Source organism: Podarcis vaucheri (assembly GCF_965113315.1).
Source record: "Podarcis vaucheri genome assembly, chromosome: 14".
NCBI classification, from domain to species: Eukaryota; Metazoa; Chordata; class Lepidosauria; order Squamata; family Lacertidae; genus Podarcis; species Podarcis vaucheri.
The window spans coordinates 15,437,449-15,464,865 of NC_138752.1; the positions used below are offsets into that span (position 1 = coordinate 15,437,449).

General features: G+C 42.1%; 1 protein-coding gene across 6 annotated transcripts; it reads left to right on the forward strand.

Moving 5' to 3' along the window:
• Positions 1 to 25,906, forward strand: GABPB1 (GA binding protein transcription factor subunit beta 1). Of its 6 annotated transcripts, XR_014213426.1 has the most exons (10): positions 2,179 to 3,741; positions 6,393 to 6,500; positions 7,574 to 7,741; positions 8,438 to 8,632; positions 9,607 to 9,754; positions 10,145 to 10,258; positions 12,312 to 12,497; positions 14,682 to 14,797; positions 22,866 to 23,888; positions 24,031 to 25,906. XR_014213426.1 is itself a non-coding variant. In XM_082198722.1 (9 exons), the coding sequence occupies exons 2-9, from the start codon at positions 6,393 to 6,395 to the stop codon at positions 23,016 to 23,018; spliced, it is 1,188 nt and encodes a 395-aa protein (XP_082054848.1). In that variant the 5' UTR covers positions 1 to 144; the 3' UTR covers positions 23,019 to 25,906. The 6 variants fall into 6 exon arrangements, 5 of the variants coding, with proteins under 5 accessions (XP_082054848.1, XP_082054846.1, XP_082054845.1 ...); XM_082198722.1 differs by lacking the exon at positions 2,179 to 3,741 and adding an exon at positions 1 to 144 and having other exon boundaries at positions 22,866 to 25,906; XM_082198720.1 differs by lacking the exon at positions 2,179 to 3,741 and adding an exon at positions 329 to 1,962 and having other exon boundaries at positions 22,866 to 25,906.
• The last annotated feature ends 1,511 nt before the right edge of the window (positions 25,907 to 27,417 follow it).

The following is a 27,417-nucleotide window of genomic DNA, read 5'->3' on the forward strand; positions in this document are numbered from 1 at the left end:
CAGAGCGGCCGCCTGTGTCCTTCCGCCGAGCGCGCGCGGGGACTTTTTTGTGGGGCTTTTGGGCGCCTATGAGAAGCGGCGGCGGCCTTGGGCGCCCCTGCTCGTCGTGCTCGTGGGCGGCGGCGGCCGGGCGCGGGCAGCACGGTAAGCGAGGCCTGCTCCCTTCCTCTTCCCTTCCTTTCCCCCCACCTCCAATGGCCGGGCCGGCCAAGCTTTTCCAGGTCAGTCTGCGCCTTTTTGTATAGGGCCCTTGTTACCGGATGTGGAAGTTGATCTCTTCTTCGCTGGTAAAAAATAATTCCACTTCCCCCGGAACCCGGCGCTTACCGCGGCTCCCTCCGCTCCCTCCAAGCGCCCAACCCAGCCAGGATTTCCTGTCGGGGAAAAGCGGGGACGGGAGAGGCCTTCCGGGGATCTGGCGCTGAGGGGGGCTCCGCCTGAGGGAAATGGAGCCGGCGTGAGGGCAGAGGCAGGAGACGGGGCCAGCTGGCGAGCGAGGCCTTGGCCGAAGCTGAGGCGCGCGAGCGGCTGCCCTTCGCGCCCACACTCGCGTTCAGCTGCCGTTCACACGTTCCTTCGAATCCCGACCCGTGTTTATTCTCGAGCATGCGCTGTTCCGCGCGCTTGGGCTAAAGAAGCCTCGGCCCCGGGGAGCTGACTCCGAGCGGGGAGGCCTGCCCTTCCCGCCCGACGCGGGTTGCATTTTGAGGCAGGGTTTGCTCCTGCTGAGAAGGGAGCGCCTCTCTGGGCGGCCCCGTCGCGGCCTCGGGCCCGCCGGTGCGCCTGTTGCTCGGGAACCCGGGCTCGTTAAACACACCCACCCCAGGGAACGTTAGGTTGTGCGTAAGCGTGCGTGCGTGAAGTCGGGGCGCGGGCTTACTCGGGAGTAAGACCGCAGTCCTGGGGAGTGAGCCCCACTGAAGGCAGCCGGTGGCTCTGTTTGAGTAGATATGCAGTTGGGATCGGGCTGCTCAAGATCCACTCTCTCGTCCTTTGGTCTCCTCTGGAGCAAGCGGGCTTCCCGTTGTGTGACAAAAGTCCTCCCTTGCACCTTTTTGAGTAGTGGATTCAAACACTCCCGAGGGCGAATGGGTGGCTGTTTTGGGGGAATGGCCAACAAAACATAACATCTAGTCGCCTTGGAGTTTCATTTTTTGGACATCCCCCGGTTCTGCCTCTTAGGATGAATTTGCCTCTGTTCCATGGGGCAAATGGTGTTGATACAGTCAGTGTTTTTTTTCCTGGGGGTACACATACCCCTAAACATTTTGTGAATCTATGTTTGGCCTCGTTGAGAGTCAATATTTCAATATGAGTAGGAAAATGAGAGTACCGCTAAACATTTTTTTTTAAGAAAAAAAGCATTGTATACAGTGACTGCTGCATAAGAATACGGGTAGCCTTCCTCTTCCCATTGAGCCCTGCCAGATGCCACCGCTCCCTGAAGTTCGCTGTGTTAAAACATGTAAAATTACCGTTGGATCTTTCCTGTAATTTTGTAGAAATCTCTCATTCTGAAGTGACATGTTTGTTTCCGTATTTTGTATCCGAGCTGCGTATTCACTCCATTTGTGCTGATCGCTACGATGAAACACAGCGAACAATGATGTTTTAAACCTATTCATCTGGAGTAAGGCCAGTGTTTGCTCGGTACTTTGAAACCTTAAAATAAAGTTCTTAATCTGAATTGAAGCTGATGTCTGCTTTTATTAAGGATAACAGGAAAGCAAAGTGAATCCATTCAAGCCTGATGGATTATTTCTGATGAGTTATAACTAGGACAGTTGTAGCTCAGGGAGTAATGAATTCCATCTGTTGGCACCATCACACTGCCAAAACAAGAAACATGTATCATCTAAAAAAAATCTTTTAAAATGTGTGCTGATTGTAGCACTTAAGCAATACCAGCCTTATATTTAAGTGCCTGCCTGGTCGCCATAGGAGACAAAGTACTGTATGCAGGTGAATGCATGAAATTGCACCCAAGTGAATGTGTGGGCTGGCAGAGGCGGCAAAGGAAATACTGCTCCTCTGTGCCCAGCACAGAAAGCAAGTGGGCTTCCAGAAGAGAAAAGCCAGCTCCTCCACTCCTAGCACAGAAATGCAGCAGGTTGCTGGAGACATGGAGCACCCCATTTCTTTTCTGCCAGCCCCCAACCAGGACCTCCTTACAAGGCCACAGTAACATGGCTGTTGATGAAAACACAAACTATTCTCAAAATAATTGTTCTATTGCCATAGATACACCATATCTTAAACAAACAAACAACCAGAGTTGGGATCCAGACAACTTGGCATACAAACAGACCTAGGTTTAACTCTTTGCCTTAGCATTTAAAAGGGTTTCAGGTAGCTTTGCTTAGGTGAGATATGCCTCTTGCAGGAGACACAGAAATAGGCTGAAGAGCCAATGGTCCATGCAGGTTCATGCCCATTTATTTTGGGGATAGAAAAGTCCTTGCTTTTTGAAGGAACAAGGCAATGGATTCCATATGCTTTTTAGAATTCCAGGCACATGTTTGGGGAAGGTGCTGTGTACCATGAGTTTGGATTCTCCCTCCGCCCCTCCCTCCAAATTCACATACTACATTTTTGCAATTTCCCCATCATATTCTTGTTCCATGTCTGTGATATAAAATCCAGTTCCACAGCTTAAGAAATCTCACGTATAGGCTGTGGCTATTTGAAAGCTGCTTTGAATGGCTACAGATTTCTTATAAGTAGCTCATAAACTGCACATCCCCAAACCGGAAAATAAGTAGTTTCTCATATGCTCTTGATGCTGATGTTACGCTCCTAGATTTAATATTTTCAATGAGATAAAAGGTTCTGTTTCATACACTCTTAGTGACAGGCAGTACTGACTTCCTTTTGTCAAATTTAGCTTATGAATTCTTTCACATGGGGGAATATGTTCTTGTATTATGCACAAATCATAGGCAAAAACTCTGTAGACTACCTTGTAAGAAGTGCATAGACAGCATTTAAATACATAGAGAAGTCTGTTCCAGTGTGTTATGCTTCCAGTTCTGTGTAGTCTGCTCAGAAGAATGTAAGCTAAAGGCTACTTTTGAACTCATAAGAACTGTAGATACTAAAAGTTGACATAAATTAATACAGTATACAAATTAAAGGGAGGGGCCATATTCTGTGATAAGTCTTAAAAAGCTGTTGAATAAAACAAAATTACTAATTAAATTCCATAGACATAACTGCCAAAATGTACATTTAAAATGGTCAGTCATGGAAGTAAAGAATATTGTCAGTTGCTATGGTGTGAATATAATATGGTATGATAGTGTTATAACATAATTTGGTAAGGTGGTAGTTCTCCACTAGATGGCCCCAAAACATTTCTTTTGATTATCTGTAACAAAGACTAATTCTAATAAAGTCAATTAGAATTTAGTCCCCAATCATTCACTAGCAAAATCAGATATTAGCTATTGACTACTGTGAGAAGAGGAATCAGGGTTAAGGATTATTAGGATTTCTAGTCTGCTTCCTCTCTGTTGATGTAGGTCACAATTTAAGGGGGGAAATGCATGCAAACAATAACAAAGCAAATATATACACAAAAATATGCCAACCTCTACTGCATTTACAGCTGCTACCCTGGTTATCTAAATCCAGCTCTCAAAGTTAGGCTGTTTTGAAAGGATGCTGTTTTGAAAGGAAGTCTGCAAGGTTTCATGGAACGCAATGGTGATTGCCCTGGGATCAAAGACAGGAGCCTCTAAAGTACGTAGGGCTGAAACCATTAATGACTTTGTAAATAAATTCACCTTTATGCGTGGATTATTATAGTGGCTAATGTAGATGTTGGAGGGCCACTGTAACATGCTCCATCACTGCATTTCGTTTCAGCTTAAACTTCCAGAGAGTTTTCAAGCACAATTTTACTAATTGTGGCCTAGGTTTGAGGTATTAAGTAACTTACAACAGCCAATCAATCTGAATTGGAAAGAAAGGGCCTCAGACTTTGCACCCATTAAAAGAATAATTTATCATGGTCGCCATTATTTAACCTCCTTCCATACACAGGTTTCAAGGTGATGTACAAAATTCAGTAAAATTGGTGCAAGGCACTCCTTGTCACTGCAACTTTTCTCAAGATTCAGGAGCCAGACCAACACAAGACACTTTCCACTTGAGATGGGCACCTACCTCCCAACCTAATTCCCAGTTTGCTTTTTGAAATTATGTTGATGCTATGTTAGCATCAATCTGAGGCTTTTGGGACTCTGAAGAAGCCTCACCAGCTGCTTTTTTGCACCAGTTGGCTATGGAGATATGGCAGTGGTGATGATGGTAGCAGGTGGCCCTAAAAGCAGTGGCTTGGGTGGGTGAACATGGCTCATGATTAGCGCAGTTAAGGAGCATCCCAAGCTTCTATGAACCTTAATGATGAGGTGCCTCTGAATGATCAGGAGCAATGGAAGTTCCTAAATGCTTAGGTGGATTCAGTTGGTTCAATTGGCCTTACTGTCATTTAATTTTGTGCCTAATTGTAGCTGGACGGTAGCTTGAATCTGATGGGAAGGAGAAACAAAAGTTTAGTGCTGTCGGCATAACGATAGTTTTGTCAGTGATTAGTGGAAGTTGGGTTTATTTCTGGTATTGCATTAGGACAGGCATAGGCAAACTCGGCCCTCCAGATGTTTTGGGACTACAACTACCACCATCCTTAGCTAATAGGCCAGTGGTCAAGGATGATGGGAATTGTAGTCTCAAAACATCTGGAGGGCCAAGTTTACCTATGCCTACATTAGGAGACTGTTTTCTGTTCTTTAGGACATTGTGTAACCTTCATTCATTCATTTTATTTGTATGCCGCTTTCCCACCAAAAATCCTGCTCAAAGCAGCTTACAACATGAATACATTTCAAACAAACGCTACAAAAACAATTTCATAATAACATAGCCAAACAATAGCAAATATAATAACATGCCAAAAACCACATTTCAGTACTATAAATATAACGAGATTACTGTACTTAAACATGCAGCATCTAGTAGAAAAAAGAACAAGGGAGCTTCACCATTTCACCTTAGTCCTAGAAACACCCCTCCCATGATTTTGCTCACAGTTATAAGTCCTTACATTTAATTTGCATATGAGAGAGTTTGGAGTAGGCATGCTATTGTTGTTGTTTTTATAGCATTTATGAAGCCAAATACAATGCATATTTACTTGAAAATAAATCTTTTATGAGTTTAGTTGGACTTTGCCCTAAGTAAGTTTAGGATTTCTTTGATATTCTTTGTTAATTTTATCCCTTTGGATCCGATCAATTTTGTTTTAAACCATATTTTCATTCTAAGCTGCTATGGTTTTTTTTAAAAAAGAAAAGTATATGAAATGTTTTAAAGATTTAAAAACTCTTTTTCCAAAAAAAACTTACCCCCAAACCACTCAAAGCAATTTAGAGTAGAAATATATTAAAAACCCAACAAAGGGATAAAAATCGCAATTAGAATAAACACCTCCCAAAATAGTAATTAAAAGCCCCCATCAACTCACCACAAAACCCGGGTAGAGAGGATCACCCCCTTTCTTCTTTAGCTAAAATATTCCAAGACTGCAGTGATAAAGGCCCTGCTCCTAGGGGTCATTTTTCTAATCTGACCCCAGTAACGTAGAACAGGGCATACAGGGCAAGGCCTGATATCATGACTGCAACTGCTGCATAGGCCAGTCAAGGGAGAAATGGCCCCTTAGATATGTGTGTCCTATGCTGTTAAGGGGTTTAAAGATCAAGACAAGCAGTTTAAAGAGCTTCCAAATATTCCAGAATATAAAGCCATGGTTTAATGTTGGTTTGCGGATCTTGGCTTGTGGAAAGGCATTGACCGTAGTTCTCAGTTTAGACGTAAGTGGAAGCTAGAGTGAACTGCAGCTTCTTAGCTTCTTTGCTTGCTCTTGAAAAGGGGGGGTGATGAACAGGGGTGGAGGGGGCAAGGGGCTTCATGGTACAGTGGTACCTCGGGTTAAGAACTTAATTCGTTATGGAGGTCCGTTCTTAACCTGAAACCGTTCTTAACCTGAAGCACCACTTTAGCTAATGGGGCAGCCGCACCGCCGCCGGGTGATTTCTGTTCTCATCCTGAAGCAAAGTTCTTAACCCAAGGTACTATTTCTGGGTTAGCGGAGTCTGTAACCTGAAGCGTCTGTAACCCGAGGTACCACTGTAATGCATGAAGCTTGTCTCAGTTTCTTAAGACAGGATTTGTTTGTGCCAACACAACAGCCACCATCTATTCAGCCTTCACCTCTGTTTTCAAGATTTTTTCAATGATGCCTGCCGCATTTTTTGATATATGCCCTTTTATTTCATAACTGGCATGTTGGAATGAACCTTAATTCTTTTTCATCTGAAATCTTTCACCAGATGTCCCTGGTAGATTTGGGAAAGAAGCTTTTAGAAGCTGCACGAGCAGGACAAGATGACGAAGTTCGCATTTTGATGGCCAATGGTGCACCTTTTACTACAGACTGGGTAATAAAAACATTTTATTTGTTTGTTTGAATTGCATGTTTTGCTTTTCTGTTGGTCTTTTCTGAGAGAATCACTGGATTAGTGACATTTGAAATAAGTGTATAACATCTGGATCCAAATTGTGTGATGAGAACAGGTCCTGCTCAATTTCATGCTGGCATGAATCCCCCTAAAGGGTGGGATTCAACTAATGAGTCCCACCAGTGGAAACCCATGCAAGGACTTCTGTTTGTGAATCAGGGCTATGCCCTCTCTCCCCGTCTCCTCGTGCCCCCTAAAATTGATTTGGGGGGTGGGAGTCAGGAGAATCCTGAGAACAGCATACAGGGGGAGGAAGTTCATTCCAAGCTGGAATGAACAAGCTGGAATGCTTGTGCTGACAGAACGTCCAACAGCATAATCTTGAATTCCTCCCAAAGACCCTGAAGTTCCAAACCAGCCCAGTATGGGCAGCCTCAGTATGATTATTGAACTTCTCCATGACCACTGTTCTGGAGTTCTTCAACACTCTAGGGTATCTTGACCAGCTCAGCCAGTAATGATGGTGGTATTAATTGTCTGACTGCAATACTATAGCCTTATTATTATTATTATTAAAAAACCCATGTATTCAAAGCAAGAAAAAAGCACAAATAGTACCGTAATTTAGAAAATGTAGCCTTCTGACTGATTGTCTATGTATTGGACTGGATATTTATGAATCATGAAATGTAGGAGTAAACTATCTGAGTAAGCAGGGCAAAGATTATTCACTTCAACATCAAAGGTTAAGAAGAGCTAACAAATCTGTGTGAGTTTAATGAAAGCAGCCTCTTCCAGCAGCATTTCTACAGGATCGCCCTTAACATACATACATACATACATACATACATACATACATAAATAAGAAAACCTCACCTTAAATCATTTATGCACTTAAAAAATAATAATTCGTGGCACTCAAAATTAAATATGTTAAAGAAGGGATGCCGTTAAATTAGAAGACTATAAATATTCTGTGAGTTCACAACTAGAAGATAGATGGAAGTTAATTCTTTGTTTGTTTGTTAACTGTGCTATATATTGTGTTGCAGTTGGGAACGTCTCCTCTTCATCTAGCAGCACAATATGGGCACTATTCCACCACTGAAGTGTTGCTTCGAGCTGGTGTAAGTCGGGATGCCAGGACCAAAGTGGACAGAACTCCATTACATATGGCAGCTTCTGAAGGCCATGCAAGCATAGTAGAAGTATTACTTAAGGTAAATATATAGATATATGCACATTTCGTGATAACTGTTCAGAAGCTGAAAAATGCTCATTTGCTAGTTGATGCGAATATGACTTTTCATTATCAGTGGCATGCAAAGAAGCCTTCTAAAAATATTGCTTGGGTTCAAAGCATGCCACAAAGGTTGTTCCTTGTGCAAGCTGGGGTTTTGGGACCTCCACCTTGGAGTCCCTCTCCCCCTGCCCCCCACCAAAGCCATAGGGTTGGAAGATGTGGTGTACAGACGCAGAACAAACTGCCTTGCCCTAAATCAGGCCATTGGTCCATCTAGCTCACTGACTTGGGCCAAAGTTTCAGTAAGTTTTCCCTGCCCTATCTGGAAAAGCTGGGGATTTAACGCTGCGTTTAAATTCTGTGCTGCGCCATTAAGCTACTTCAGTGGAAAGCATGCACACTGCTTTCCACATATTGCACCCAGCCATAAGCAACAATGGTACATTGTTTGTACAGAGATGGTACGTTTTAGTTAACAAGTGACTATATTTATTGTCATTTTTTAAAAAGTCCATGTTGTGTATGCTTTGCTTGATTGTTACTGACCATGAAATGGCAAATACTGTGGAAGGCTGCAGGACTGGAAATACCTATTAAATGGGCTGTGTCTTTCAGTTTTTCAACTCTTGATGGAAATTTGAAGTAGTTTGGGGGTTTTTTGTTTTATTTGTAGCATGGCGCTGACGTAAATGCAAAGGACATGCTGAAGATGACTGCTCTTCATTGGGCTACAGAACACAATCACCAAGAAGTAGTGGAACTGTTAGTAAAATATGGAGCAGATGTCCATACGCAAAGTAAATTTTGCAAAACAGCATTTGACATCGCGGTGGACAATGGGTTTGAAGACCTAGCAGAAATATTACAGGTAACTCAAAACCGTCTTCAACAAAGTCTTTCCTGGACCTCTGTAAGAATCTGCTAGATCAGCCAATGGCCCATCTAGTCCAGCGTTCTCACAATGGCCCCCAGATGCCTGTGGGAAACCTTAAGCAGGAGCTGAGCTTATGAGTATTCTCCTCGCCCCCCCCCCCAGTGGTTTTCAGCAACTGATATTCAGAAGCATTACTCCCCCCAACCGATCAGTTTGTTGACTAATAGCCACTTCTTCTATCACAGCAGGTGGCACTGTGGGTTAAACCACTGTGCTGCTTCGGCTTGCTGATTAAATGGTCGGCGGTTCGAATCCCCACAACGGGGTGAGCTCCTGTTGTTCTGTCCCAGCTCCTGCCAACCTAGCAGTTCGAAAGCATGAAGTGCAAGTAGATAAATAGGTACCACTCCAGCGGGAAGGTAAATGGTGTTTCCGTCCGCTGCTCTGGTTTCGCCAGAAGCGGCTTAGTCATGCTGGCCACATGACCCGGAAAAACTCTGTGGATGCGGACAAACACTGGCTCCCTTGGCCTTTAAAGCGAGATGAGCGCCGCAACCCCAGAGTCGTTCGCGACTGGACTTAATTGTCAGGGGTCCCTTTACCTTTTTAGCCACTTCATCCACTTGGTCATCTTGCCTTTACTGATGTTCTCACTGTATTCATTCTACCTAACGTTAGTCTAGTGCCTGTCCACAAAGTTATTTGAATTTACCTGAGTTTAGGTATCAATTGCATTTCCAAATGTCTCCTTTATTTTCTGTGAACTATACTGACTTCTCCTCTTAATTCGTTATCTGCCTTTTATTCTAAGGTCCCAGGGCAGTTTAAAAGCAGTTCACATTTTCTTTAAAAAAAGAATAAAATGTCAAAATACAGTAGTACAATAACTATACAAAACCTGAGTGTGATGGCTTTCCCCCCCTAATGAAGGTGGAAATAAGATGTTCTTGTTGCCTGTTCTGTCATAGATTGCAATGCAGAACCAAATCAACACAAACCCAGAAAGTCCCGACACTGTGACGATACATGCAGCAACGCCTCAGTTCATCATTGGACCTGGCGGGGTAGTGAACCTAACAGGTCTGGTATCTTCTGCAAATACATCATATACCTCAGGTATTCAGGTGTACAGGGGGGTGGGAATGATTTGTTCACTATATTAAGCAAAATGCTTAGGAATAAAATGATGGTAAGGTTTCAGCAAGTGCATCATTTGCCGTTTAGTTTTTTCCATCATACCCCAGTTCAGACTTTTTTAATTGCTTAAAGTTTGTCTTTGGAATCACTCTCCTTTCTTGTCCCCATTCGTTCCAGTGGAATGTGTACAGGAAACTAAGTCGGCTACTAAAATGGATGTGACGTTTGATTGTGTATGAGTTATCCAAGCACATGTCAGGCTCTGGATTTGCAGACAAGATGATGTCTTTGCACATTACATTTGAAAGGAATATTTATGCAGCCTGCTGACGTCGTTTGTGGTTTGACTTTTGTATTATCTCCTTGTAGATGATACAGGAGTGTCTGCTGTCCAGTTCGGTAATTCCTCAACTTCCGTACTGGCAACTTTGGCCGCCTTAGCAGAAGCTTCAGCCCCATTGTCCAACTCTTCAGAAACACCAGGTGAGGAAAAAATATTTGGATGTTAAAGCAGGGATTCACATTGTTATTCATTCATTCATTCATTTATTAAAAAGAAAGAAAACGGACAAAATTTCATCTCCTTCACAAAATCCTGATTTTTTTTTTTAAACATTCTTCTTATAATAATGCCATTTCTATGAAGGCAATAATGGCAATCACTATTTGAGCAGGAAAATCATTATAAATAGGATTGCAATTAATGGCAAAGATGAAAGCTTCTGACTTGCGTCTCCATTGTATTTGATGTCTGATCTTTCTGACATAAATCATGCTCTACAGATTTGATAGAAAGCCTTCTGGTGTACATCCCGTCTTTTGTGAACTTCAAAGCTGATTTTAATATAACTGCTTGAATGTAAATGTAGCTGCTCGAATTGTTGCTTTTTGTGGTTCAGCATTGGCTTTTAATGATCTTTCTTCTGTTAAAACCTAAAAAAAGGTAGTATGGCCAATGTTAGTTTGAGACTAATAAGTACCCAGAAACAGGATTTTGTTTATTGCTGAGTGTTAAAATAATTTCTAAATATTAAAATTTGAATTTCTCAGTATAATAAGGTTACCCATGTATCAAACTCCAACTTTCTACCCATTGAGAAAGTACCTGGAAATGCCAAAACATTTTTATACTAGTAAATCCAGTTTGCTTTATGTCAGGTACTAATATGAAACAGCAAATAAACATATTTCCTTGTATCAATTGTGCTAGGCATTCAAGTTTAGAAAACTGTAATCTCCATCTTTCGTCTTCGTCCCCCTTTTACCCCAAATTGCAGTCATTTTTATTATCTTTTGGTAGTGACATGATGGGTTTACAAAACTTGGGCATGCCTTGTATATGAAAAAGTGCTTTAGCTGCTCCTGCACTGAAGTTAGCTGTAAGTATAAAGTGTGATGAAGGGGGAAAGCCCCCAAAAGAGCCTTTCTCAGCCCTTTCTTCACACAAAGGTGTTGGAGAGAGGTTTGGAAGAGAGATATCTTACTGTCTCTTAACTGAGTTAAGCACAATGACACTTGCTCCTAGCACATTAAACCTTGGTTAGATTTGCATCTGCCCTTAAAAGGTAAAGGTACCCCTGCCCATACAGGCCAGTTGTGTCCGACTCTGGGGTTGCGTGCCCATCTTGCTTAAGAGGCCGGGGGCCAGCGCTGTCCGGAGACACTTCCGGGTCACGTGGCCAGCGTGACGAAGCTGCTCTGGCGAGCCAGCACCAGCGCCGCACACGGAAACGCCGTTTACCTTCCCGCTATAAAGCGGTACCTATTTATCTACTTGCACTTAAGGGTGCTTTCGAACTGCTAGGTGGGCAGGAGCTGGGACCGAACGACAGGAGCTCACCCCGCCGCGGGGATTCGAACCGCCAACCATACGATCGGCATGTCCTAGGCACTGAGGTTTTACCCATAGCGCCACCCGCGTCCCTTATCCACCTTTAAACAAATGTTAACCACAAAAATACTTAGGCTAGAATAAATCACAGACACTTGACTTTCCAAATCAGTGAAGATTTTATTCACAGTTTCCAGAAGTTACAACAAACAAGTAAAATAAAAATGAAAAAAGCCTCCAAATGCCATAAAGGAAAGCACTTGGTTTCCTTACAAAAAGCATCATGCAATTTTTGGATTAGCAAAGATACCGGCTATAAAATCTCATTTTTGAGAGATTCAGTTCACTTGGTTTTTCTTGGAGTTGGGAGCCATAGCTGCACGGCTCCTTGCTTTTTCCAGGAAGCAAAAAGAGAAAATGACTGTGAGCCGGGAGCCAAAAACCTGCTAGCCACACCCACTTGCAACCTGAGCCCAGGTTAACCCTTTCATGCATGCAGTTGTGAGTCAGTAACTACAGCCCCTTCCCATAACAACACAACCAAAGTGCAAGTTGTATTTGTAAGAAAGTTAATGGGATTTAATAAATCTAATAAATAATAAAGGCCAGCAGAATGGTTTCTGCAAATGGTAGGTGTTTAACTTTTTAAAAGTAAGTTTGTCAATAAACATCCTGATTACTCTTATTCTTTTTATTATTTAACAGTTGTGGCTACAGAAGAAGTAGTGACTGCAGAATCTGTGGATGGTGCAATTCAGCAAGTTGTCAGTTCCGGAGGTCAACAGGTTATTACCATAGTAACTGATGGGATTCAGCTTGGAAACCTCCATTCCATTCCAACTAGTGGAATGGGTCAGCCCATTATTGTGACCATGCCAGACGGGCAACAAGGTGAGCTGAAAAGAAATGTAAAATGAGGACTTCAAATCCTCTTCTGAACAATGCATATAAACATTTTTATTTTATTTTTTTGCATTCAACTCAATAGTCACTCCAGGCCACAATTATTTTTTTTAAAGGGGCAAAATGGGAATACAAATGGCTCAGGAAAAACAGTAGCTTAAAGGGAGCAACTAGCAAGTACTTAACATTAGGGGTGTGCTATAAATCAATATATAGTCTGATATCGAATAATAGATCAAATCATGATAACCGTTTTTTTTTAAAAAAACGACCTTGCCGTTTATCGCAGATTGTGTGTGTGGTATTCAAAAAAGCACAATATTGTGTGTGCAGCTCTTGCTAACTGTACCTCAGTCAGTTCTTCCCTGCCTCTTGCAGGGGCAAGAAATCGCTACAGTAGGCTGGCTCAAATACAGTGACTTGGTTTCCAAATGTAATCCGTTCCGTAAGAACATTCGTATTCCAAAACGTTCGAAAACTCAGTACGGAAGCTTCAAAACGGAAAACTGAATAAGGAAGCCGTGTTTCCTGTTTGACTTCCAAGGCGCATTTGAAAACATTTACTTCCGGGTCTACAGCATTTGAAAACCAAAATGTTTGTCAACGGCAGGGGTCAGCAAACTTTTTCTACGGGGGGCCAGTTCACTGTCCCTCAAAATTTGCGGCGGGCTGGACCGGGCACGCACACGCCTTGCCTCCCTCCCTCAGAGACAGTGCAGCTGAGATACCTCCACTCACTGCAGTCAGACAGAGAGGGCTGGGTTGGGCTGGGGAGGGGGCGCCCCGCCGGTGCTGGGTCTCAACTTGCGCGGAGGGGGGGCGCAGCCACCCCGCCGGGAAGGGCCCCTACCCCGGGGTGTCCATGACCATGCTGCTAATGTGCCACCACCGAGCAGCACAGAAGAGTCTTCCTCTCTCCTCGCAGGCTCTCTGCTCCCGCTTTTTCCTGCCCCTTCGCTTCTTCTCCCTTCTTGGAGCTAGACGTCAACAAGGCGCCCTTCCCTGCGCCTCGCCCTGATTGGAGCAGCGAGTCTCGGGAAGGGTCGCCATTGGCCGCCGTCTCGTGTCAAACCAGCCAATGGAGGGGAGGCCTGAGGTTGCTAAGGCTTCAGATTGGCCAGTGTTGCGGAAGTCTGAGCAACCTCAGAGCATGCTGGGAGTTGTAGTTTGGGGAGGGGTCACAAAAAATGGTGCCCCCCCCAATGGGAAAAAATGGTGATCACGCCGATCCAAGCGGCGATTGCAGAACCATTTGCGGGCCAGATCCAGAGGGCAATTGGGCCGGATCCGGCCCTCAGACCGTAGTTTGTCGACCCCTGGTCAACGGACACATTTGAAAACTGAGGTACAGTGGTACCTCGAGTTACAGAGGTTTCAGGTTACAGATGCTTCAGGTTACAAACTCCCCAAACCAGGAAGTGGTTGCTCCAGGTTAAGAATTTTGCCCCAGGATAAGAATGGAAATCACGCGCCAGCGGCAGCAGGAGGCCCCATTAGCGAAAGCACGCTTCAGGTTAAGAACCGTGTCAGGTTAAGAACGGACTTCCTGAACGAATTAAGTTCGTAACTAGAGGTACCACTGTATCTCCAAGCTCTCTGAGAAACAGAGCTCAGAGCACCAGTGAGCACTCACTGTCAGTCTCTGCTGCAGTGGAGCAAATAGCTACAAGTCGCTACAGCAAGCTAACTAAAAAATTGCCTAGCAGGCTGATTTAAATATTGCCAAGCACATATTGCCAAACAGAGCTTTGAGAAACAGCTCTCCATCTCCCCAGCTGGCTTCCCCCAAGGCTCTTGCTTAAAAGCTCACAAGATGTTTCTTTAGCTCAGTCTGCTCTGCAATGCGTCTCTCTAGCTCTATCTCAGAATGAAGGAGTGCTCAAGGAATCACTCAAATCTATTGTGGTTTAGCAAAGCATCTGAATTTAAATGGCATTTCCATGCGCTCTGGCACTCGTCACTGTCTTCCGTGTGCCAGTAGCGGTTTAGTTATGCTGGCCACATGACCTGGAAAGCTGTCCGTGGACAAACGCCGGCTCCCTCAGCCTGAAAAGCGGATGAGCACCTCATCCTATAGTTGCCTTTGGCTTAGCTTAACCTCCAGGGGTTCTTTTACCTGAATGTAGCTTGTGTAATCTCCATATTTCTGATACAAATGTATTTTAATTCAAGTCCTTACAGTACCAGCGACTGACATTGCTGAAGAAACGGTGATCAGTGAAGAGCCTCCGGTCAAGAGACAGTGTATTGAGATAGTTGAAAATCGGGTGGAGTCTGCAGAAATAGAAGTAAGGAATTTGTTAGCGGAGTTGTTTTATTCAAATTTTCTAAACTGAGTGTTTATTTTCATCTTGCTTAATAGTTTTTTTGTATTACCGCAAAATAAGATATTTATAACTGCATTATATGTTTGTCTCTGATATATTTGTTGTAAATGTTTAATATAAATGTCCCATTGCATGTGGTTTGATGGCCTTAAATATAATACCAGTTTTTCAATGACAAACAAAGATTTGGCGTAAATGGAGAAGCCAAGAAGAAATATTTTCTTTAGATTTCCCCCCAAGATGATATTATCCGACCAAACTTAAAATATTTATACTATTATGCATAGTATACTAAAGTTTTGGTATAAAATGTCATAGATTTTCTCCCTAAAGTTCTTCTTGTTTACGTTTTGTATAAAATGAGGACACTGTTGAACCCATGTGTGCATTTATATTAGCAGCTTTACCAGTTTGTGGTCAAAAGCCTACGTACATCATAACTGTGATGATGTTAATGTTAAGTAATTGTATTTTCAAAATTATGAATCATAAAGATTTTGTTCCTTGTATACAGGCTGAAAAGTTGCTTAACGCAAATTCAGTAAATAAGTTTAGCTATCATCTCAGTTCCATTATTTCTCCTCTTAATGTGGTGTTGGATAAAATACCTTCCTCATCCAAGGTTTGGGTTTTAGTGCAGAATTTTATTACTTGTCTTTGTTCTTTGTGATACAGGCAAAAATGTATTCTTACAATAAAAACCCATCAACAGTCTTTTTACACATTATCACCCTGATTTTCTTTTCATTAAAAGGTTTCTCAGTGAGAATGTGTAATGGACTCTGTTGTCATGCTACAGGAATGAATTAGATGTTAAAAATATAGCTGTCCATTTAGATTTCATTTGAAAGGTACCGTATTGGCCCGAATATAAGCCACTTTCCCCCCAAATCCTGACAGTGAAAAGTTAAAGTGCGGCTTATATTTGTGACCTTATGCCACCAGCGAGGCTCATCCCCCAGAGAGCAGCCCAGGAGGAGGTTTGGGAGCAGTGGGCAGGCTGGGCGCCATTGCCCCAGGCTCCCAGGCTGCTCTTGGGGGGGGGGAGGACCGCTCCCCTTTGCCGGTGACCTCCCCCCTTCCTCCCTCTTCCCGGCGGCTCAGGGGAGGCTTGGGAGTGGTGGGCGAGCTGCATGCCGTTGCCCCGTTCTGGGGGTGGGAGAGCCGCGCTACTTTGATGGCAGCCTCCCCCCCCCCCAAGCCATCTGGGAGAACGGGGGAATGTCTTTTTTCTCCCACCCCCCTGAATTTTGAAGGTGCAGCTTATTTGCGGATGCAGCTTATATTTGGGCCAATACGGTACAGTTTGAGTGTTAAATTGAGGTAGAGCATTCCTAGACTCAGCAAAATAAGTAAAATAAGCCTCGGTTTGTGTGGTGCTCAGCATTGCTACAGGAGAAGATGCCTGCTTTAGAAAATTGTTATTGATTTTCTTCTTGTTCTCCCACTCAAATCATGTGTCCCACTTCGCTATGGGAAAAATGGCATTCTTCTTTTAGGTATACATAGTATACTTTAGATATACTATTTTTTTTAGAGTTATAAGCTACCATCAGTGTACAGGGTACTTTACAGAGTTTTATAAACAATCTACCTTTTGACAGTGGTGAAGACAATATGGAGAGAGAAGGGATGGCAAAGCAAGGGTCACTTGGGATGGCACTGAGCAGCTCTGCATTTAGGTTTCATTTTAGTGAGGGATGCAGATTAACATATTCAGACAAAGGTTCACCAGGGAAAGTGTGTACCGAGGAAGGATTTCACCACATATTTGTCCTCAAGGAGGAACGTCTAAGCAAGAACAAATGGGCAGAATTGTTGGAGAGCAAGAGACCTGTGAGCAATCAGAATAATAGGCTGACCAACAGCTATCAGGTACCTGAATTGTAAGTTTTTGAGTGCTGGAGCACAACTCAACTGGATGATGCAAAAATTGACAGTAACAGGAAAAGAATTTGGGACACAAACCGTAGAGAGGATGGACTTGTGCCTCAGTCCCAAATATATTTATCGGGGACTAAATAGTTAAGATTAATGTAGCTTACTTCCCAGTAAGCATGGTTGGGATCATTCTGTAAGGGAAAAAGGCATATCATCAGAAGGAAGAAGAGGAAGGTTATTGTTTTTTACCCTGCTATTTTATTTCAACAAAACAGTGTTTACAGATGGATCTTCTTGGTCCCTGTTATATTGTACTACCTAGTGATTAAAGTGGAAACCATGGCTGAAATTAGCTTATTTAAATTAAAAAAAAACATGGAGTCCTTTAAAGAGGGGGGGAAAGGCTTTTGCTTGTGTACGGATCAGAACAAAGCTATTTCCTAGGCAATTATTCTTAATAAGGTGGAGATGCTGCCTTTGGGCTCATGTAAGATCGCAGCATGTCACGAGCTGGTCATTTGGGTTCACCAAAATTCCAAGCTGGATATTTTGTAGAATGGAGAAAATTTCTTTTGCTTTTGAACTCAAGTGCTTTTTCTTGACCATGAAACTGTTCTCTGTCATCAAATGAAAATGGAATAGGTGGGTTGACTCAACACTTGACTTACTTGTCAAATTAAGCAGGGTGGGGGGAGTCAGTCAATCAATCCAGTCACTATTTAAAGAGCAGTGCCCTTTGTGTTTGTGTGTGTGTGTGGGGGGGGGGGGAAACAGCCTTAGAATAAAAATCCAAAAATGACAGATATGTTCTTCAAGAGAATAAGAATGTTGGCAAGGAATAGCATTATGTTATCCATCTGCACAGAAAACCCTCACATAATAATTGCATTGTGTGACTAAAGTAACAAGTGAATGCTGTATCATGTTGAAATGGGAAAATAATTTTGCCATCGGTGGGAAGAGAATCAAGCCTGATTTTTTTTTATAGTGCAAACCCCTGCAGCAGTACTATCCTATCGTTTGGCCCCTGTTTTCTGTCTCTCAAATGCCTTGCATAGTGTCCTGGTTCAGGAGGCAGCCCACTTGGTCCATAGAACCTCTGCAGTTAGCCTTCTGAGATATTGACTTTGCTTCTCCCTGTGTAATTTCATCCCTCTGGTTCTCAGTGGCTGTTGCCAATCCATTTCCAGGCGCAACATTTCCTTACCCTGTACATGTAATAGAGAAGACGAGGTACCAGCACTAATTGCTGAGAAACGGCAGATGAGAGCTCCCTGGGGGATGGGGTGGGCAGACTGGTACATGGCAGTGAACTCAGTGCAGTTCTGGTACAGTGGTACCTCGGCTTAAGAACTTAATTCGTTCCAGAGGCCTGTTCTTAATCTGAAACGGGTTCTTAACCTGAGGCGCACTTTTCTAATGGGGTCTCCTGCTGCCACTGCACTGCTGGCACACAATTTCCATTCTTAACCTGGAACAACTAGTTCTTAACCTGGAACAACCACTTCTTGGTTAGTGGAGCATCTGTAACCCGAGGTACCACTGTACTCAGAGCAAATCCCTAGGCTCGAGATTCTTAAATTGCAAATGTGTGTCTTTTGCATTAGTCGACAGATAATGGGGGTTCTAATTAAAAAAACCCAGAATTGATCCTGCAATCCCCAGGCCTGTCTGCCAAGGCTATCAACTAGTTTTACTTGTGGGCCACTTTGGAGAAGTCAAGGTATGAAAGGAAGGAGAGCATCTTCCAAGTCAGTCACCCTTAGTTTGCAACTTGGAGAACAAGATTTGGAGTACTTGTCTCATGCCTGGTGTCAGTCTCTCTTCCCACTGCTTTTCCTCTGGAAAGAATGGAGGGAAAGAGGAGGTTTGGGTGAGGGACTGAATAGATAGCACCCTTAGAAATCAAATTCAGGCACTAGTTACCTATTTCATAGTGGTTGTGATAACGGAATGAGAGAACAGCATATTTTAACTATCATGTTAGAATAGCCTTAGATGGTATCATTGGGCAACCAGCTGATGTCATAATGGGGACTCAGCAGGCAGAGGAGTCATGAATTTTCTGGTTGCCGGATATTGCAGTGTAGTAGTGCACAACATCCTTGTGCAAGGCGGTGGGAACTTGGGAGACCTTAGAAATTTAGCCAACTAAATTCTACTCCGAGTAAACCCATTGAAATCAATGTATCTGAGTTAGTTGTGGTCATTAATATCAATGGATCTGAGTAGGACTTGGTTGGATAGAATGTGTAGTGATTTTGTGTTATAACCGTCCTAAGACCTATGGGTATAGTGCAGTATACAAATTTAATAACAATAGTAACCCAGGGTTCTGAGTTCCTTCTCCAAGCATTCCTACATGAAACGACACAATATATTGTGTGTTCTCCATGGACTTCTTTCATGCAAGTTGTTTGGGTGGTTTTGGAAGGTTGTTGGCCACAAATAAAGGGCATGTGATACACTAGAGTGGAAAGAAATCTAAAGAAGTATAACTTTGAATAAAGAGAGGAAAATGGTGTTTAAGTTCTCCTGGTACATTTTAGCATTCTTACGCACTTGCCGCTAAGTTTCAGTGTGCCGGTACAGGTCTGTGGGGTCAGCAAGCTGACTTGAGTGCAAGAATTCAGACGTTTGGTTTGTAGACTGTAGACATCTATCTTAATCCAAAACACGGTGAGATAGCACACACAATTCTAATCATGTGATGGACAGAGGGGATGTTCCTGATCGCTCCATGCTGCCTTTCCCATCACCATCCTTGTTGCCTCCTAGAGACTGGGGGCGAACATCTGCAGCAGGGAGCTTCTTCTACCTGGGTAGCCTCCCCACATGACTTGTGACCCCAGAAGATCAGGTTTCTCAATTGTACGGGAAGCCTATACTCATAAGAAAGTCTCATGGCTAAAGTTATCCCCAAGTTAGCTCAGACCCTTGCCTTATATCCACCAGCAGTCATGCTTTCACTGTTGTGGATCAAAGAGAACAACAACTGCCAGACTTTTAGAAGCCATCTGAAGGCAGCCCTGTTTAGGGAAGCTTTTAATGTCTGATGCATTACAGTATTTAAATATTTTTTAGGAAGCCGCCCAGAGTGGCTGGCGAAGCCCAGCCAGATGGGCGGGGTATACATAATATTTTCTTTTCTTTTACTTTACTTTACTTTACTCTACTCTACTCTACTCTACTCTACTCTACTCTACTCCCGCCTGGCTGAGATCAGGCAGGCCACGCTCCCTGTTGAGCTTCTGGCGTTTAATTTTGGCAGGCATTTTAAGTAACCTTTCTAGATTTCAACTGGCTTGACTGTCTTGTATGTTTTGTAACCTTTCTGTACACAGCTTAGAGACTACAGACATGTGTTAGAATGCCCGAATAGGACTTGCTAATCCCATTGATTTCACAACATTTCCAGGAATAGAATAGAATTTACACTTTTCTCCACTCCGTTGTCCTTCTAACACCCATCTCCATTTGCCACGTTACAACATTATTGGAAGATAAAAAGGGAAGGGACATAGGACCAGGCATATGTAGCCCTTAGTTCCTTGGAGAATAGGCATTTAAAGATGTTTTATTCTGTTTGATATTCTGTTGGGAGCTGCCCAGAGTGGCTGGGGAAACCCAGCCAGAGGGGCAGTGTATAAATAAATTATTATTATTATTATTATTATTATACAGTGGTACCTGGTTTCTCAAATTTAATTCATTCTGGGAGTCTGTTCAATACCTGAAACGGTTTAAAAACGAAGGTACAGCACTCAATTGAAAGCTGCGGAATCTGTGTCGGATGTTTGGCTTCTGAAAAACGTTCACAAACGTTCACTCACTTCTAGGTTTGCAGCATTTGGGAGCTGATTTGTTTGGGAGCCAAGCCATTCGAAAACCAAGGTACCACTGTAGATGTAACAAAATAAATGTGTAGGTCGCTAACTCAGGAGAGAATTGAGGAAGAGGCATAATATTTGGATGATGAAATAATATGCATTTGAAAAGGTTTATAATCGGACACATGGAAGGGAAGGTGGGAAGTCTAGAGATTCAGAGAAATATCCAAATATGGATATGTATTTTGTATTGTCATAACTCTGTACTTGTAAAATCAAATAAAAAATATTTCAAAAAAAGCAGAGCTGTTTGTAGGCAGAATTTGTAACAGAAGAATTAAAAGTAGCTGTTAAAACTATTAAGTGGGAAGCTAGATTAACTTCCTTCTTCTCCAGACTTAAATATTCTGTTGCTAAAATTAATTGCAAGGCTATGTTTGTTAACAGCTAACAAGATATTTCTAGATTTGTCTGGCAGGGCAAGAAGCCCAGAATAAAATTTAAGATATTAACTGATGCAAAGGAAAGGGGTGGATTTGCCCTGCCAGACTTTAAACTTTATTATGAATCAGCAACCTTTTGCTGGTTGAAAGAATGGCTGCTTCTTGAAAATACAGACATTTTGGATTTAGAAGGTTTTAACAACGTATTTGGATGGCATGCATATCTGTGGTATGATAAGGTCAAAGCACATAAAGCATTCAAGAATCATATTGTCAGGAAAGCATTGTTTAATGTCTGGATAAGATATAAGGATTTATTGGAAAACAAAACCCCAAGGTGGTTGTTACCGATGGAAGCAAAAGCACAGAAAAAGCTCAATATGGAGGCCAAGTGGCCGAAATATTGGGAAATTCTGGAACAAGAGGGAGATAGACTGAAATTGCAGAGTTTTGAGAAACTAAAAAACAAAGTGCGAGATTGGCTTCATTGTTATCAGATAATGGAGGCATATAATTCGGACAAGAAAGTTGGTTTCCAGGTGGAAAAATCAAAATTAGAAACAGAACTGTTAGAACCCAAAACTAAGATTTTGTCAAAGATGTATAACTTGCTGTTGAAATGGAATACTCAGGACGAAACGGTGAAATCTGCTATGATTAAATGGGCACAAGATGTTGGACATAACATAATGATGGCTGACTGGGAACAGTTATGGACCACAGGTATGAAGTTTACGGCATGTAATGCCTTAAGAGAGAATATTATGAAAATGGTATACAGGTGGTACATGACCCCAGTCAAGCTTGCAAAAATCTATCATTTGCCTGATAATAAATGTTGGAAATGTAAAGAAACTGAAGGTATATTCTTTCACCTTTGGTGGACGTGCCCAAGGATTAAGGCTTTCTGGGAGACGATATATAATGAATTGAAAAAGGTATTTAAATATACCTTCTTGACGAAACCAGAGGCCTTTCTCCTAGGCATAGTCGGCCAATTGGTGCTAAAGAAGGACAGAACTTTTTTTATGTATGCTACAACAGCAGCAAGAATACTCATTGCAAAGTATTGGAAGACACAAGATCTACCCACCCTGGAAGAATGGCAGATGAAGTTGATGGACTACATGGAACTGGCGGAAATGACTGGCAGAATCCGAGACCAGGGAGAAGAGTCGGTGGAAGAAGATTGGAATAAATTTAAAGACTATCTACAGAAATATTGTAAAATTAATGAATGTTAGAATGATGTTGGATAGAAATTAAGTGGTTTTCAGCTGTAATACTATAAGGGAATATGAAAAATGGATTATTAATAGGTAAAAATTTAACGTTACAATAGCTTAAGATTAAAGACTAGGATAAACAAAGAGGGTAAGGATTTGCTGAACCAACAAACTGAACTGGAATACAAAAAAGGGAGGCATGAGGAGGTCCGGGAAATAAGCTAATGAAAAATAAGTAATGGAAAGAATGAGTTGTTTTTAACCATTTTTATTTTGTATTTTCTTACTTTTTTATTTTTATTTTGTAATACTTGGAAAATCTTAATAAATATCTTATTAAAAAAAAAATAACAGCTAGCCAATTGGTTATATAAGGGATCTTTTAAAACTAGCCTGTTCCGATATTTTATGCCACATATGTCAAATTGTCTGACTTTTTGTGATACCATGTTCCCTTATGTAGAATATTTTAAAATTAACTATTTCCCCTCTCCCCCCACTTCAAAGAATAAGCTCAAGGAACATGCCAGAATTCCTGTATATTTGCTCTTCAGGTACAATGAAGTGGCGCTTTCAAACAAGTGCAAACCAGCCATTGATTCATTTTTCACACAATTTACCTATACCTTTCTGTGTTATGTTTTAACAGGAAAGAGAAACTTTACAGAAGCAGCTGGATGAGGCAAATCGAGAAGCGCAGAAGTACCGCCAGCAGCTTCTCAAGAAAGAGCAGGAGGCAGAAGCCTATAGGCAGAAGTTGGAGGCAATGACCCGCCTCCAGACTAACAAAGAAGCTGTCTGAATGGTTGAAGCGAGCATTCTGTCAAGCCAGTTTTAGAAAACAGCAGTACAATCTGGACCTGCGTGTCGCATCAGCCGCAGCCCCGGGATTATATGCTAGAGAAGATGCTACAGGTTTGAAACTGGACTTAAGCCATGAGTTCTGGTGAATTTCTTGTATAATAAGTAAACTCAGAATTTAGACATTTTGTGCAAAAAAAGAAAAAAAATATTTAAAAAGAAATACTGTAAATAGTTGTTTTTTTACAGTTCCAAAATTAGTTGCTGAATCTTTTTGAAGGGATCCACAAACATGCAAAGGCAATGTTTTTGAGACCTTTTTGATTTTAGTACAAAACTGCTGAAATACAGAACAGTTTTAAGGGTGATAATTGTTGATTTGAACTGACAGTGTGAAAATGAATTATGTGATGGAACCAGTCCCGAAGGCTAGCAACTTAGACTTCTGAGTTCATACATCTCCTCATGGAAATCCTTTGTACAGCTTTAAGTAGTTGTCCAGAGTCTCTGAACCCTGCCCCTCCCTTTTTTATTTAGGAAAAAGTGTAATTTTTTATATTTAATTACTGTTATATTCAAGTAGATTGACATGTATATGAAGCTGATATTTTTTAAACTTTTCAGTTTGTACATATGCTGCATGTTTATATCTATATATATATCTATATATAGGTATATAGATATATAATTTCTACATACAACTTACAGAAGTATTTTTCAGGAAAGAAGAGTGAAAATTATGAGAAAAAATGTCTAATCTATAGGTCATGGGTGGGAAGACAGAAGCAAGCTGGTGGTTTGTTGTTGTTTTATGCGAGTCCCATTTCTTGATGAAATGTAACTTGAGAGAAGAGAAAGAAAACCAAGACAGGTTTGTATGTAAACCAGATTTCGCGCCAACCTGGTGCCTTCGGATTGTTCTTAGATCACAACTCCTATCACTGCCAGCCAGCTTGACTGTGCTGCTTGGGGCTGATGGGAATTGTAGTCCAAAAACATATTGCGGTCACCAGGTTGTTGCGAAGGCTGATGTAATATATGGATTATTTGAAATGTATTCTACGCGGAGCATGAAATCACATTTCTAGCGTGTCTAGCAAATCTGGGCCACAAATCCACAGGTGGAGACCAAGTTGCAAAGCAGTCCAGTTAACTTTCCCTCTCCTCCTATTCTGCCACCTTAACTTTGCAGGCTGTTCACTTTGCTTCACTTCCAAGCATTACAAAGAAGGTGGCTGCGATTGTTCTTTGCGATGGGTGGAGAGGGGTTGCAGAGTCCACTTTAAAGAACCTATAGGTGAATGACACAGAGCTGTACGGTATAACATGATTCTTATCGACCAAAAGCAAACCAGAATGAGCTGAGCTCATTGAAAACATTTGACGATATCTATGCATGCAGTTGTCTCTATAGCAAAAGGTGGTATCGCATGAGCTGCACAAATTTCCGAAGAGGGTGGAGTTATTTGACAGGAAGGAGTCCAGATTTACAACAGCATATAGCAATTCACTTATTTGTGTGTAACACGGGCACAGAAGGAACTCGGCTCAAGCTGAACTCGAGCTATTGCCTATCTGGTTCAGCAAGAGCATAGAGGTTGCACAGTGGAGGAGAAAAGGTTAAACTGGAACCATAGAGAGAGCTGCTGCCCACACTGCAACCTCTCCTCGCTCCACTCTCGTCTTTCAGGACCGTGACTTTCTTGTAATAACAGTATAAAGAAATATAGGAACGCTGGGTGCAATAGCAGGGCTCTTCTCCTCTGCAAGCCCCTTCAAATTAACGCAAGAATGCAGAAGATGGAACTCTTGAGCAGCTGGGATTCACTTTCCGTAGAAACCACACAGGTGAAGCCCGCAAATTCTTTCATTCCCTCTGCTCCACCACTCTTGCGATCTCTGCTCTTGCTTGTTTCAGTGGAGCTTGCAAAGGGAAACTTTTGAATTTGGATTTCTTCACTTAAGATCTACAGTTGAGCAGCAACATAAATATATACGATGAGTTGATACTGTTGTTTCCTACAGTTGTTTCTGATGGCTAGGATTATGTTTGAATTTGTGCGGTCATCAAAGATAAGCTACATAGCACTTCCAGTGTACAACACTGTATCTTTTTGAAGCTTTGTAATAGCAAGAAATAGGTGGCAGCCCTAAATCACTATTACGTTTGAGAATATCAGAGTGTTGTCACAACCTTGGGAAGGAATCAGCACTTGGTCCCAGGAACTGGGATTGAAGGGGAAATAGATGTAATCTCACATACCAAGGACCTCACAACTCAAGTCTGCTTTACACATGCAGCAAGAATGAGAGGTAGAACAGACTGTACCACTTCCGGTTGCAGGTGGAGACTGTCATTTTTTAATGTTCCCTCGTGCTTTTTTTTTATTAAAGAAAACTTGCAAGAAGAAAGCTAGCACATTGGAGGGAATGGTGCTGATCCAGCCTTCTGCCTTGTGTGCTAGTTTTCTACTTGCAGGAGGCTTTTTCAAATTTATTTTTACACAGTGGAATGTTCAGAAACATGACTGACTTTCTCGGGCAGTACAGCCTTTTCTATCGCATCGCCCTTCTGCAAGTGTAGACCCAGCCAGAGTGCTTCAGAACCAAGAGCAACATTCAGATACCTGTGGCTTTTAGACCTTCACTTAGACCATACTGCCTTAAAGATTACTGAATCTACATTGCGTTACACTTCAAACTACTGTGCAGCTCCTTTATTTCAGAGTATACTTTGTATTTGATTTGTGCTTTGCTGTGTCTGTTTCAGTGCTTTTATGAAAATGTATAACTTTATAAAATCATCTAGATGACCTATACAAAATAATTGCCCTTAAAACTGTACTCTGGCCTACTTTTTCTATTTACAATTAAATATCTTTTCCACAAGTGAAGTGTCAGTTTACTTTTTTAAAAAGAAGAAGAAGAAGACGTTAAAATAGACATCCAGTGGTGTTGATGGCTGTACTTTGTTAGGCTAGCATTGCCCCCTCAGCTACTCATCAGAGGTCTGGTGTTAGAATTATATAGGTGGCTGTCAACCCATGACACAGGTAAGCTTTCAAAGCCTGGGAGAACGTTGGGAGACAGATTTTTAGGATAACATATGTCACTGGCTACAGTGGCTGAAACAAGCTCTAAGATGACCACTTTGTGTACGTCATTTCTGCAAGGAACAAATGAGGTTTTACTTAAAATTGTGTACTGATGGCACTATACTCTGTTGCAACCATCCCATGTCTCTAGAACAGAGTTTCCCAAGCTTTTCATGTTGGTGACACACTTTTTAGACATGCACCATTTCACGACACAGTAATTCAGTTTTACTAGCAAACCGGAGGTTAAACTAGCCCCTTTCCGGCCCCGGGAGGAGTGTGGGGAGCGTTCGCACAACACACCTGCACACTGCAGCCAACACACTTAGTGTGTCGCGACACACAGTTTGGAAAGCTGTCTTATTTGTTGGCAATGTAGGACGAGCAAGGGAAATTATTTTCCGTTGTGGCGGGAATGCTCTCTGGTTGCCACCTTTGGGGAAACAACATTTCTTGTAATCAATCAAATAGTATACAGTGATTAAGGCAACTATACTTCATTAGAACAACAGAAGGCAGAGAAAGACTCTTGGGGGAAAAAAGGGAACTGACTGCACACCCTTCGGGTCCTGCTAGACTTTGTTAGACCCATTGGCCTCAAGTGAAAGCAGAGTTTCTGTTATTTAGAATTGACTTAGGGAAGTTACAATGGACACTGCAAAATGTGCAATTAAGTTATTCTAGTGATACAAGTTGTTGTATCAGGTGACAGCGAAAACCAAGGTTTTTAGTGGGGGCAATTAGAATAAGATCTATTACAGTGGTGCCTCGCAAGACAAAATTAATCCGTTCCGCAAGCCTCTTCGTCTAGCGGTTTTTTTGTCTTGCGAAGCAACCCTATTAGCGGATTAGCGCTATTAGCGGTTTAGCGGCTATTAAAGGCTTAGCGACTATTAAAGGCTTAGTGGCTATTAAAGGCTTAGCGGATTAGCGGCTAAAAGGCTATTAGCGGCTATTAGCTTAGCGGATTAGTGGCTAAAAGGCTATTAGCGGCTTAGAAAAGGGGGGGAGCGAAAAAAATCGGAACACTTGCAAGACGTTTTCGTCTTGCAAAGCAAGCCCATAGGGAAAATCGTCTTGCGAAGCAGCTCAAAAATGGAAAACCCTTTCGTCTAGCGGGTTTTCCGTCTTGCGAGGCATTCGTCTTGCGGGGCACCACTGTATTTGATTATTGATGTAAACCCCCAAAATGTATTTTCTATAGTTAAATTTTTACCTCTATCTTCAGTACATTTTATTTTATTTTATTGCTATGGCTAGTGGGTGATGCAAATAAAGATTCTGCTGCTGCTACAAGATGTTGTG

Coding starts and splice junctions, on each gene's coding strand:
- GABPB1 (XM_082198719.1), top strand. CDS start 3,703: ATGGTGATTGCCCTGGGATCAAAGACAGGAGCCTCTAAA. Junction 9,755..10,144: donor AAATACATCATATACCTCAG/GTATTCAGGTGT, acceptor ATCTCCTTGTAG/ATGATACAGGAGTGTCTGCT. Junction 14,798..22,865: donor TGGAGTCTGCAGAAATAGAA/GTAAGGAATTTG, acceptor ATGTTTTAACAG/GAAAGAGAAACTTTACAGAA.